This window comes from Typopeltis vanoorti, chromosome 20 (genome assembly GCF_054136105.1).
Source record: "Typopeltis vanoorti isolate ZY-2024b chromosome 20, IOZ_Tvanoo_1.0, whole genome shotgun sequence".
NCBI classification, from domain to species: Eukaryota; Metazoa; Arthropoda; class Arachnida; order Uropygi; family Thelyphonidae; genus Typopeltis; species Typopeltis vanoorti.
In genome coordinates this window covers 9,981,524-9,994,665 of record NC_143568.1, presented here as the reverse complement: position 1 = coordinate 9,994,665, position 13,142 = coordinate 9,981,524, and the positions used below count along the sequence as shown (strand labels likewise).

The 13,142-nt window shown below is 35.0% G+C and overlaps 1 protein-coding gene across 1 annotated transcript in view; it reads left to right on the top strand.

Moving 5' to 3' along the window:
* Positions 1-13,142, top strand: part of MED23 (mediator complex subunit 23) — a 435,475-nt gene that overhangs the window by 245,080 nt on the left and 177,253 nt on the right. Inside the window, exon 18 of the mRNA XM_090410280.1 lies at positions 6,176-6,373. Within this exon, the coding sequence (XP_090266406.1) occupies positions 6,176-6,373 (198 nt within the window). The remainder of the gene's footprint in view (positions 1-6,175; positions 6,374-13,142) is intronic.

Sequence of the window (13,142 nt, the reverse complement as noted above, 5' to 3'; positions counted from 1 at the left end):
CATTCCTTTGAGAAACGAAAGTGTCAGAGAATGTTCATTTATTTATTGATAATAGTAATATCTTCCAACTGGATCAGGATATAAGAGTGTGTATGGGTTGTGTGGGTGGGGTGGGGATGAAAGTTTAAATAGGAAGTGATTAATAAATTCTGAGAAAAATTAAAACATGCATCATATCTTAATGAAAAATGTATAAACGATTCTGAAACAAAATAATTTCCTTTTTTCTAAGTAATAATGAATTAATTATGGTTGCGGCTATAACTGCATGGTTTGTGGACATGAACGACATGAACGTCACAGAGGCCTTGACTGGCCTTCACAGAGCTCTCATCTTAACGTATTGAACATCTGTGGGAAGGATTGGAGCATTGGATGAGGTCAAGAGACATCTCCTCCACAACAGTCCGGCACCTTATTACATTCCTACAGGAAGAATGGCCCAAAATTCCCATTGATTGCTGGCATGCACTTGTGGAAATGCCCTCATAATATCGCTGCAGTCATTTCATCAAAAGCAGATCCTACATTTTATTAAGGTGATAACCATGGCTGTTTGTTCCTCACACTATGGTGTCCTTCGACTTCTTTCCAAGCAGTGTACGAGGTACCTAAAAATAACCAGAATTTTTTTTTTTTTTTTTTTTTTAATTTTTTATTGAAGTTTATAATACCATATTCTAATCTCCTTCAAAGTACTCTCCATGTGAATCAGTGCACTTGTCCCAATGTTTTTTCCATTGCTGGAAACAGTTCTGGAACTGTGCAGCTGGAATACTATTTATGGCCTCTAGCGACTTTCTTTCAATTTGTCTACATCATTGTTTATTTCTGAATTTGTTTCTGAATCTTAACTGTAGCACCAAGACTCATCCCTGATCACAACTTTTGAAAGAAAGGGCTGGTCATTAAGAATTTGCTCCCTCAAATTGCAGCAAGCATTCACACAATTTTTTTATCCTCCATGAACAAACAAGGCACAAATTTAGCAGACACACATTTTGCTTGCAAATCTCTTAAAATTTGCTGGCAAGAACTCCATAACAAATTCATCTCTTCAAAAGGTTTTTCAACTATCTTAATTAATCAAGCCTAGCAAACCTTTTGATGTTTTCATCATTTCTGCTTGTTGAAGGTCAGCCAGATAGTGGTTGGTCTTCAACTGACATATCTCCATTTTTGAAATGGGAAAACCACTTGTAGACCTCTTTTTACCTAAGCGGCATCCTTAAAGGCTTGCCGAAGCATAACAATAGTTTCGGCTGTAGAAAACAAAATTTCACACACGTTCTGTGTTCCTTGTGGTCAGTTATCACAAAACCGCCAAACTTGCTTGTAAGACTAACAAAAAAGCAGCCAGAACAACGAACCAGTTCACACAGGATGACACCACTTGCCAAACTGGTGCGGAAAACTGAAAATGTTTTCTGGTTATTTTGGGGTAAACCCTCATATATATCAGAAATATCTTATTACATTTTTATCTGCTCTCTTGATTAGCAAACATCCTAAACAGAAATAGTGGCATTTCTTTTGTATGCTAATACAATGTAATTGTCAAAATTAATTCTGCTTAATCACCTTTAAGGTCAAAAAAGTTCTTAATTTCAATGTTTATAATACATCAGACATTATTTTATTATCAAAAAATTCAAAATTATCTAATACAGTTATCTTGGAAAGAAAGAAAAATTTGAAAAAAATAAAAGTGCAGCTGCATGTTCATGCATTGGTGTTCACTTTTCTGAAACATCTGTAGTATTCATACTACAGATGTTTCAGATCATACATTATTTTCAAAACTGTTCATAAAAGAATTTAAAAGATGTATTTTACTTGAGGATGCATGTACCTGTGCTCATTTTTAGTGTAAAATAGTAATAAAAATTTAGTTACATAATATCCAAACTAGAAACAACGAAAAAAAATTATAATAATGATATTAATATTTGATATTACATTCATTGCATGTTTCCCACTGGGCATAGTTGATACATAATTTGTTTCAGAATGATTTCAAATCGTAATGTGCAATTCTTGGAAATTGGAAGGAGAACCGCAGCATGAAATATTGTAAATAACATTATACATTTGAAGGGGTGCTTAATGGTCAAAGCTGTATAACTGAGAGGAGACCTCCACACAGCCTTTAAAGGAGTGTGGAGAACCGACCAGGGCTTCTGACCGAATGTCCAATCTTCACCTTCTCGTGGTGCACCCTGTTAGGTATCTACGTGGATAATGAACGAACGAATGAGGATGGCATGGCAATTTGGGATTTAGCCAACCAAATTGCATTCTTATTGGCTTAAACTAATATACAAAATGATGGTACATCATGACAAAATTTCATGCCGGGCTGGGGCGTCGCCCAGTTAAACAAGGCCCCCGTTGTTTTTGCCAGGGAACCAAGGCAAACAGCTAAAAGTCAGCTACTGGAACAAATCTGAAAGCCCACCCCAACTCAGCATCACCAGAGTTAAAGATCAGCATAAGAAGGCTGAATGGCAAAGAAATGGAGCTAGCTAAGGAATTAGATAAGTACCAGATCAACATAATAGGGATGACTGAAACAAAAAAGACAGAAACTGGTGAGATCTTTCTGAGCAATAAATGTTCTTGAATGGCAGTCAGTCTCAAGTAGAGTGATGTGCGCAAATATCAGAATGGGGAACTGGACAATGAGACTTATTTGTGCCTATAGTCCCACAGAAGGTTCTACTAAGGTAGAAGAGGAGGAATTTTTTGGGGATTTAGAGAAAGCATCTGACACAATGAAAAAGGAAAAGTTGGTCCTTGTTGTGGATCTAAATAGCAGAGTAGGAAATGATTGTCAGACATACAAAAATATTTTGGGAAAATTTGGAGAAAAGAGCAAAGCTAATAATAATGGCAAATATCTGTTGGATTTCTGCTCAGGACATGGACTGGTTATTACTAACACCATGTTCCAACATAAAAATGTACACAAATTCACATGGAGAGAAGAGGTTAGGAATAAGAAAAGTCTCATTGACTATGTTATTGTTGATAGTGATGTTTTCTCCCTGGTGCAGGACACCAGAGTGTATAGAGGATTTGAAATTGTAAGTGATCACTAGTTAGTCTTGAGCAGGATAAAATTGAATTTCATATTGAAAAGAATAACATGTAAGAAAGTTTTAAAGCGAATAAAAGTTGAGCAGCTCTCAGATGTGAACTGTAGACTAAAATACACAAAGAATATTGAAGAAAAAATGAAAGAGTTTGAGAACAGGAATCAAACCTTGGAGATTCAGTGGCAAACTCTGAAGAAAACATTGATTGATTCTGCCAGAGAGGCATGTGGTAAGGTTGTCTGTAAGGATAAAAAAATCAGAACTCCCTGGTGGACACAGGAAGTTAAAGAGGCAGTGAAGGAAAAGAAAAAAGCATATCAAAAGTTCCTGTCAAATAAGTCAGCTTGTGCTCTTAGAGAATATAGAGACAAATGCAAGAATGCTAAACAATGTGTAAAACTAGCTAAACAAAAGTCATGGGAGGACTTTGGCAAGAATATAGAAAATAAATATCAAGAAGGTGGCAAAATATTCTGGAGGTTGTTGAAGAAGCTTAGGAATGGAGGAAAGAGTACTGTAAAAGGAGTTAGAGATGATAAAGGTGATATGAAAACAGGAGAAAAAGATATCCTTGAAGTATGGAGTAATTACTTCGAAAAATTGCTAAATAAAACAAGCAGTGATAGCACAGTGGTAAAAAAACCCTCAACAGGCATACAGTCAGGAATACATATCCATACTTGAAGTAGAAAAAGCCATCAATGGCTTAAAATGTGGAAAGGCAGCAGGAGTAGATAATATTCGACCAGAAATGCTGAAGTATGGTGGTATAAAAGTTTTGCAATGGCTGCACTGCATAGTTCAGAAGGGCTTGATATAGGGACGAATTCCCGATGATTGGAGTAGAGCTCTCATAGTACCCATGTATAAAAAGGGAAATAAAACTGAATGTAAGAATTACAGCGGTATTTTCCTACTGAGTGTTCCTGGTAACATGTATGCAAGTATAGTTGAGAAACGGTTCAGAAGAAAAGGTTGGTGAAGAACAAGCTGGATTCAGCCCAAATAGAGGCTGTCAGGATCAGATCTTCGCTTTACGACAGATAGTCGAGAAAGCCTGGAAATATAACAAAGATCTATATTTAAGTTTTGTCAATTTGGAAAAGGCATATGACAAGGTGCCAAGAGAGAAGCTATTCAATACGCTGCAGTTATATGGTGTCAATGGGGCATTATATCAAGCAATACTTCGTCTTTATTTGAGTTGTAAGTCAGCAGATAGAATAGAAGGAAGTACAGGAAGATGGTTTAATGTTAAATCTGGTGTGAGACAAGGATGTACATTATCCCCTCTGTTATTCATTATCTCTATGGATCACATTATGAAGGAAAGTGGTATTAAGCATGATATCAAAATTGGAGATGTTAATGTCAGCTCTTTGCTTTATGCGGACGATGTTATACTTATCAATAAATCCACTACTAGTCTGCAAGATTCCTTGACTAAATTGAATAAGTGTTGTAATAGATATGGTATTAAGGTCAGCAATAAAAAGACAAATACAATGAAAATAGGCAGAATCGTTTAAAATGTCAACTGCATTGTGAATGGACAACCTGTGGAACAAGTAAAACATTGCATCTACTATTTAGGCACGATTTTTAGTGAAGATGGTAAATTAAATATAGAAATAGACAACAGAATCTGCAAAGCTGGTATGGTGGGAAGTCAATTGAATAAATTCATATGGAATAAGAGAGAAATTAGTCAGAACACTAAATTAGCTGTATACGACAGTGTTTCAAACCAGTTTTAACTTATTGATCTGCGAGCTGGGTCAGAGGTAAAACACTTGACCAAAGACTAGAGACCACAGATATGAGAATCCTGAGAAAGATTAGAAGCGTGAAGAGATGGCATCAATGGAAATATTATATTAAAAACGAGGATATCAGGAAAGAACTAGACATTGTCAGCATCCAGGAATGCGTTAGCAGAGCTAATCTCAGGTGATATGGTCATTTAAACAGAATGGGCGAAGAAAGATTGGCAGAACAAGTGTTCTCTGCCAGGTTGGCAGGAAAAGACCCAGAGGAAGACCAAGATATAGGTGGATTGATATGGTACAATGTGCCTTAGACGATAGAAATATAAGATCTGATAATGTTAGAGGCTTGACAAGTAACAGACTGATTTGGAGGAAAATTGTAGATAGGAAGTTAGTAATGATGTAAATTTTTCATGTAGTACTATCATATCTCTGGGAGTATTATGGAAAACCCTAATCAGAACCTTAAAAACGGAAGAAATGAACTTTAATACAAACTACAGAAAGTTCCTCAGCAACAGCTAGCTGATCTTGTACATGCAATACGTGTTTCACTCACGTTCGATACTATTTTATTTGTAATTATTCTAGTCAGTGTTTTACAGTTATTCTTGTCAGTTTGCAGTTACACATAATTGTGAGATTGTTTAAACCTCTATGTAAGCCCTGAAGATGCCAACAGATAAGTGTGGCGAAACTAGTTGGTTCAGTTAATAAAATTGATCAACACTTGATCGGTAAACCAAAAAATATTATTATTTACTAATTTATGATCAAGAAAATAACTTTCATGAGTGAAAATCTCTGTTTATATTTATATGTGCATAGTTTTAAAAGGATTAACAAGAATCTCGAAACTAACTTCCCAATTACCATGAAATGCATCATTTCAATAGATGAAAGATATGACAGAAGACTAACCACAAAGAAGACATAACACTATATTTTCTTCTATAGTTTCTATATTCTATATTTATTATTTTTTATTCTGTATTTTCTTCTCCATTCACTTTGTTAGTAATGGATGAAAATTATATCTTAATTATTAATTAGAATTATATATTTAAATAATAATAATATTAAAAAGACGTAGCTAAAGCACTGAAGTGGTCGTTGAAATTTTCACTTTTTGTGGAATTATTCACTTAGTTTTCTCTGTGTATTTGGAAAATCTTTTCTGTAAAGACTTACATAACTATATACAGTTTATTAACATATATTAATCATGATGATAATGACATAATATTAATCAGGGGAGTTAGGAAAAAGAGGTACTTTTTTTTACTGAAAGTGCATTTTTTATTTAAGGGTCAGAAACCTTATCTGGAAGTTGGTGTAAAGATATTCTCACAACAGTGATGCAACACACACCCCATAGTTGGTCTAGTTTCACTCTTATGTGCTTTCCTAGAGTTTTAGCTGATTTCTTCCATCAACATCAGGTGGCCAAAGAAAATAAGGCTCAGTTGAAAAGATCTGTAGAAGAAGAATATCGAAAATGGAAAAGTAAGTGCTTGATTGTTATCTTATTTTGATGACATTAGGATGAGTCTTTTTTTTTCTTGTTCTTGTTGTTGTTGTAAATCGGTTGAGTGAAGTATTCATGTTTATCTTTTTTGATAGTTTCTAGTGAAAGTATCTAAACTGTGCATGAAGAGCTATCTTAATGTGTTACTGTTTTATGAGACGTTACCAATATTATGTACATAATGAAAATTAGTTAAGACAGATTCATAATTTAGATGAATAAATGAAATTAATTTATATTTTTATTATGAACAGATGTTGAATAATTTCATATCATCTTAATGTGTTACTGTTTTATGAGACGTTACCAATATTATGTACATAATAAAAATTAGTTAAGACAGATTCATAATTTAGATGAATAAATGAAATTAATTTATATTTTTATTATGAACAGATGTTGAATAATTTCATATCATGGATCCTATGAATCCTCACCATTGTATTTTGAATGACTATTACTGCCAATGTTAAACCCCACAATGTGTTTATGTCATGTAAACATACATACATTGATTGAATGTATCCATTGAAATTTGAACAACATTTGGATACAAAGCATAAATTATTTGATGTATTTCATCCATATGGCCATTTATATAGTTAAGCAGCAATTCATTTATGACAGAAGAAATGATTATCATAGTAAACTGAATTACATTTCATAATACAATATAAGAAATGTATTGGTGCATAAATTAAACTTAATGAAATCTGCATTAGTTCTTAACATATTGCTTAAGATCATCATCAAATTCCTGATATGTACCCTCAAGGGATGTACAAGATGTGATAGTACTACATGAAAAACTTACATCATTACTAACTTCCTTTTTACAATTTTCCTCCAAATCAATATCTATTAATTGTCAAGACTAAACATTATCAGATCTTATATTTCTATTTTCTAAGGTACTTTTTACTATATCATTCCACCTATATCTTGGTCTTCCTCTGGGTCTTTTTCCTACCAGCCTGGCAGAGAACGCTTGTTTTCTTAATTTTTCCTTTCCCATTCTGTTTAAGTGAACATAGCTGAGATTAGCTCTGCTAACACATTCCCAGATGCTAATAATGTGAAGTTCTTTCCTAATATCTTTGTTTTTTATGATATTGCTATTAATGCCATTTGTTCATGCCTCTAATCTTTCTCAGGACTGTCATATCTGTGGTCTCTTGTCTTTGGTCAAGTGTTTCACTTCTGACCCAGCTCTCAGATCCATAAGTTAAAACTGGTTTGAACACTGTCTTGTATACAGCTAATTTAGTGTTTTCACTAATTTCTCTATTATTTCATATAAATTTATTCAGTTGAGTTACTACCATTCTAACATTGTTGATTCTGTTGTCTATTTCCATATTTAATTTACCATCTTCAGTAAAAATCATGCCTAAGTAGCTGAAATGTTTTACTTGTTCTATAGGTTTCTCCATTCACAATGCAGTTGATATTTTCATTGTCTCTGCCTATTTTCATTGCCTTTATCTTGTTACTGCTGATCTTCATACCAAATCTATTGCAATCGTTATTCACTTTAGTCAAGAATCGTGCAGACTAGTAGCGGATTGATTTAGAAGTATAACATCATCTGTATAAAGTAAAGAGCTGAGATTAATTTTGATATTAGACTTAATACTACTTTCTTTCATAATGTCATCCATATAGATAATGAATAACAGAGGGGATAATGTACATCCTTGTCTGACAACATAGGATTTAGCATCAAACCATCTTCCTGTACTTCCTTCAATCTAACTGCTGACTTACAAGTATTTCTTGACATGATGCTCCATTGACACCATATGACTGTAACATTTTGAATATCTTTTCTCATGGCACCTTCTCATATACCTTTTCCAGATCTACAAAACTTAAATACATATCTTTGTTATATTCCCATGATTTCTCAGCTATTTGTCGTAAAGTGAAAATCTGATACTAACAGCCTTTATTTGGCCTGAATTCAGCTTGTTCTTCACCAAGCTTACTTTCCACAATCCTTCTCACCCGTCTCTCAAGTATACTTGCATAAATCTTACCACTCGGAACACTCAGTAGGAAAATACGTCTGTAATTCTCACTTTCAGTTTTATTTTCCTTTTTATATATGGGTACTTTGCGAGCTTTACTTCAATCATCTGGAATTCATCCCTCTGTCCAGGCCTTCTGAACTATGCAACCACTGTAAGACTTTTATACCTCAATAATTGAGCATTTCTGGTCGAATATCATCTACTCCTGTTGCATTTCCACATTTCTGGCTTTTTCTACTTCAAGTGTGGATATCTATTCCTGATTGCATGCCTGTTGAGTGTGTTTTACTACTGTGCTGTCACTGATTGTTTCGTTTTGCAATTTTTCAAAATAATTCCTCCATACGTGGAGGATATCTTTATCATCAGTTTTCATTTCACTTGTATCATTTCTACTTCCTTTTACATCACTCTTTCCTCCGTTTCTGAGCATTTTCAACAGCCTCCATAATATTTTGCCACTTTCTTGATATTTCTTTTCTATGTTCTTACCTAAAGTTTTCCTGTGACATTTGTTCCATTACCCCTGTTATGTTGATCTGATACTCATCCAATTTAGTTTTACACAGTGTGTAGCTTTCTTACATTGGTCTCTGTATTCTCTATGAGCACAAGCTGACTTATTTGCCAGCAACTTTTGATATGCTTTCTTCTTTTCTTTCACTTCGGCATCTTTAACTTCCCGTGTTCTGATTCATGGAGTTTCGATTTTTCTATCCTTGCAGACAACCTCACCACATGCATCTCTGGCTGAAATCAATGTTTTTTCCACTGAATCTCCAAGGTTTGAATCCTGTTCTCAGACTTTCATTTTTTCTTGAATAATATTTATGTATTTTAGTCTACAGTTCACATCTGAGAGCTGCTCAACTTATTCAGTTTACAACTTTTTTTCATGTTCTTCTTTTCAATGTGAAATTCAATTTTATCCTGCTTAAGACTAAATGGTGATTACTTCCAATTTCACATCCTCTGTATATTGTAGTGTCCTGCACCAGTGAGAAAACTTCACTAGCAACAATAACATAGCCAATGAGACTTTTCTTATTTCTTGCTTCTTCTCTCCATATGAACTTGTGCACATTTTTATGTTGGAACATGGTGTTAGTAATAACCAGTCCATGTCCTGAGCAAAAATTCAACAGGTATTTGCCATTATTATTAGCCCTGCTCTTTTCTCCAAATTTTCCCAAAATATTTTTGTATGTCTGACAATCATTTTCTACTCTGCTATTTAGATCCCCAACAAGAACCAACTGTCCTTGTTGGGGGTGCTTAAAGGTCAAAGCTATATAACTGAGAGGAGACCTCCACGTAGCCTTTAAAGGAATGCAGAGAACCGACCAGGGCTTCTGACCTAATGTCCACTCCTCACCTTCTCGTGGTGCACCCTGTTGGGTATCTACTTGGATACTGAACAAAGGAGGATGGGCTGGCAATTTGGGATTTAGCCTACGAAATTGTATTCTTATTGGTTAAACCAAATTAAAAAATGATGGTACAACATGACAAAATTTCATGTCGGCTGGGGCGTCGCTGGTTTAAACAAGGCCCCCATTGTTTTCGCCAGGGAACCAGGGCGAACAGCAAAAAGTAGCTATTGGAACAAATATGAAAACACACCCCAACTCAACATCACCAGAGTTAAAGATCGGTACTATCAACATAAGAAGTCTGAATGGGAAAGAAATCAAGCTAGCTGAGGAATTAGATAAATACCAGATCGACATAATAGGGGTGACTGAAACAAAAAAGACAAAAATTGGTGAGATCTTTCTGAGCAATAAATACAAAATGTTATATTCAGGCAATGACAATCAAGGAAAAGAAGGAGTAGCCATAGTATTCAACACAAAATACGAAGCTAATCTTCTTGAATGGCAGGCAGTCTCAAGTAGAGTAATGTGGGCAAATATTAGAATGGGGAACTGGACAATGAGACATTTGTGCCTATGGTCCCACAGAAGGTTCTACTAAGGTAGAAGTGGAGGAATTTTTTGATGCTTTAGAAAAAGCAACTGACACAATGAAAAATGAAAAGTTGGTCCTTGTTGGGGATCTAAATAGCAGAGTAGGAAATGATTGTGGGACATACAAAAATATTTTGGGAAAATTTGGAGAAAAGAGCAAAGCTAATAATAATGGCAAATATCTGTTGGATGCTCAGGACATGGACTGGTTATTACTAACACCATGTTCCAACATAAAAATGTGCACAAATTCACATGGAGAGAAGAGGCTAGGAATAAGAAAAGTCTCATTGACTATGTTATTGTTGATAGTGATGTTTTCTCCCTGGTGCAGGACACCAGAGTGTATAGAGGATTTGAAATTGGAAGTGATCACTAGTTAGTCTTGAGCAGGATAAAATTGAATTTCATATTGAAAAGAATAACATGTAAGAAAGTTTTAAAGCGAATAAAAGTTGAGCAGCTCTCAGATGTGAACTGTAGACTAAAATACACAAAGAATATTGAAGAAAAAATGAAAGAGTTTGAGAACAGGAACCAAACCTTGGAGATTCATTGGCAAGCCTTCAAGAAAACACCGATTGATTCAGCCAGAGAGGCATGTGGTGAGGTTGTCAGCAAGGATAGAAAAATCAGAACTCCCTGGTGGACACAGGAAGTTAAAGAGGCAGTGAAGGAAAAGAAGAAAGCATATCAAAAGCTCCTGTCAAATAAGTCAGCTTGTGCTCTTAGAGAATATAGAGACAAATGCAAGAATGCTAAACACTGTGTAAAACTAGCTAAATAAAAGTCATGGGAGGACTTTGGCAAGAATATAGAAAATAAATATCAAGAAGGTGGCAAAATATTCTGGAGGTTGTTGAAGAAGCTTGGGAATGGAGGAATGAGTGCTGTAAAAGAAGTTAGAGATGATAAGTATAAAAAGCCATTAAAGGCTTAAAATGTGGAAAGGCAGCAGGTGTAGATGATATTCGACCAGAAATGCTCAAGTAATGAGGTATAAAAGTCTTACAGTGGCTGCACTGTATTGTTCCGAAGCCTGGACAAAGGGAGGAATTCCCGATGATTGGAGTAGAGCTCTCATAGTACCCATATATAAAAAGGGAAATAAAACTGAATGTGAGAATTACAGAGGTATTTCCCTACTAAGTGTTCCTGGCAAGATCTATGCAAGTATACTTGAGAAACGATTGAGAAAAGTTGTGGAAGAAAAGCTGGGTGAAGAACAAGCTTGATTCTGGCCAAATAGAGGCTGTCAGGATCAGATCTTCACTTTACAACAGATAGTGGAGAAATCATGGGAATATAACAAAGATCTCTATTTGAGTTTTGTTGATTTGGAAAAGGTATATGACAAGGTGCCAAGAGAGAAGCTATTCAATACACTAGTTATATGGTGTCATTGGGGCATTATATCAAGCAATACTTAGTCTTTATTTGAATTGTAAGTCAGCAGTTAGAATTGAAGGAAGTACAGGAAGGTGGTTTAATGTTATATCTGGTGTGAGACAAGGATGTACATTATCCCCTCTGTTATTCATTATCTATATGGATCACATTATGAAGGAAAGTGGTATTAAACATGATATCAAAATTGGAGATGTTAATGTCAGCTCTTTGCTTTAAGTGGGTGATGTTATACTTCTAAATAAATCCACTACAAGTCTCAAGATTCTCTGACTAAATTGAATAACTGTTGTAATAGATATGGTATGAAGGTCAGCAGTAAAAAGACAAAGACAATGAAAATAGGTAGAATTGTTGAAAATGTCAATTGTGTTTTGTACGGGGAACCTGTGGAACAAGTAAAGCATTTCAGCTACTTAGGCACGATTTTTACTGAAGATGGTAAATTAAATATGGAAATAGACAACAGAATCAACAAAGCTGGTATGGTGGGAAGTCAATTGAATAAATTCATATGGAATAAGAGAAAAATTAGTCGGATCACTAAATTGTATACAAGACAGTGTTCAAACCCGTTTTAACTTATGGATCTGAGAGCTGGGTCAGAAGTAAAACACTTGACCAAAGACTAGAGACCGCAGATATGTGAGTCCTGAGAAAGATTTGATGCGTGAAGAGATGGCATCAGTGGCAATATCATATTATAAACGAGGATATTAGGAAAGAACTTGACATTGTCAGCTTCCAAGTATGCGTTAGCAGAGCTAATCTCAGGTGGTTTGGTCACTTAAATAGAATGGGAGAGAAAAGATTAGCAAAACAATTGTTCTCTGCCAGGTTGGCAGCAAAACAACACAGAGGAAGACCAAGATATAGGTGGATTGATACGGTACAAAGTGCCTTAGATAATAGAAATATAAGATCTGATAATGTTAGAGTCTTGACAAGTAACAGACTGATTTGGAGGAAAGTTGTATATAGGAAGTTAGTAATGATGTAATTTTTTTCATGTGGTACTATCATATCCTGTACACCCTTTGAGGGTACATGGCAGGAATTTGATGATGATGATGATGACAACGACCAACTTTTCCTTTTTCATTGTGTCAGTCCCTTTCTCTAAAGCTTAAAAAAATTTCTCTACTTCTACCTTAGTAGAACCTTCTGTGGGACCATAGGCACAAATAGGTCTTAAAAAAACTCGCCAGTTTTTGTCTTTTTTGTTTCAGTCACCCCTGTTATGTTGATCTGATACTTATCCAATTCTTCATCTACCTCCATTTCTTTGCCATTCAGGCTTCTTATGTTAATAGTACCGATCTTGAACTCTGGTGATG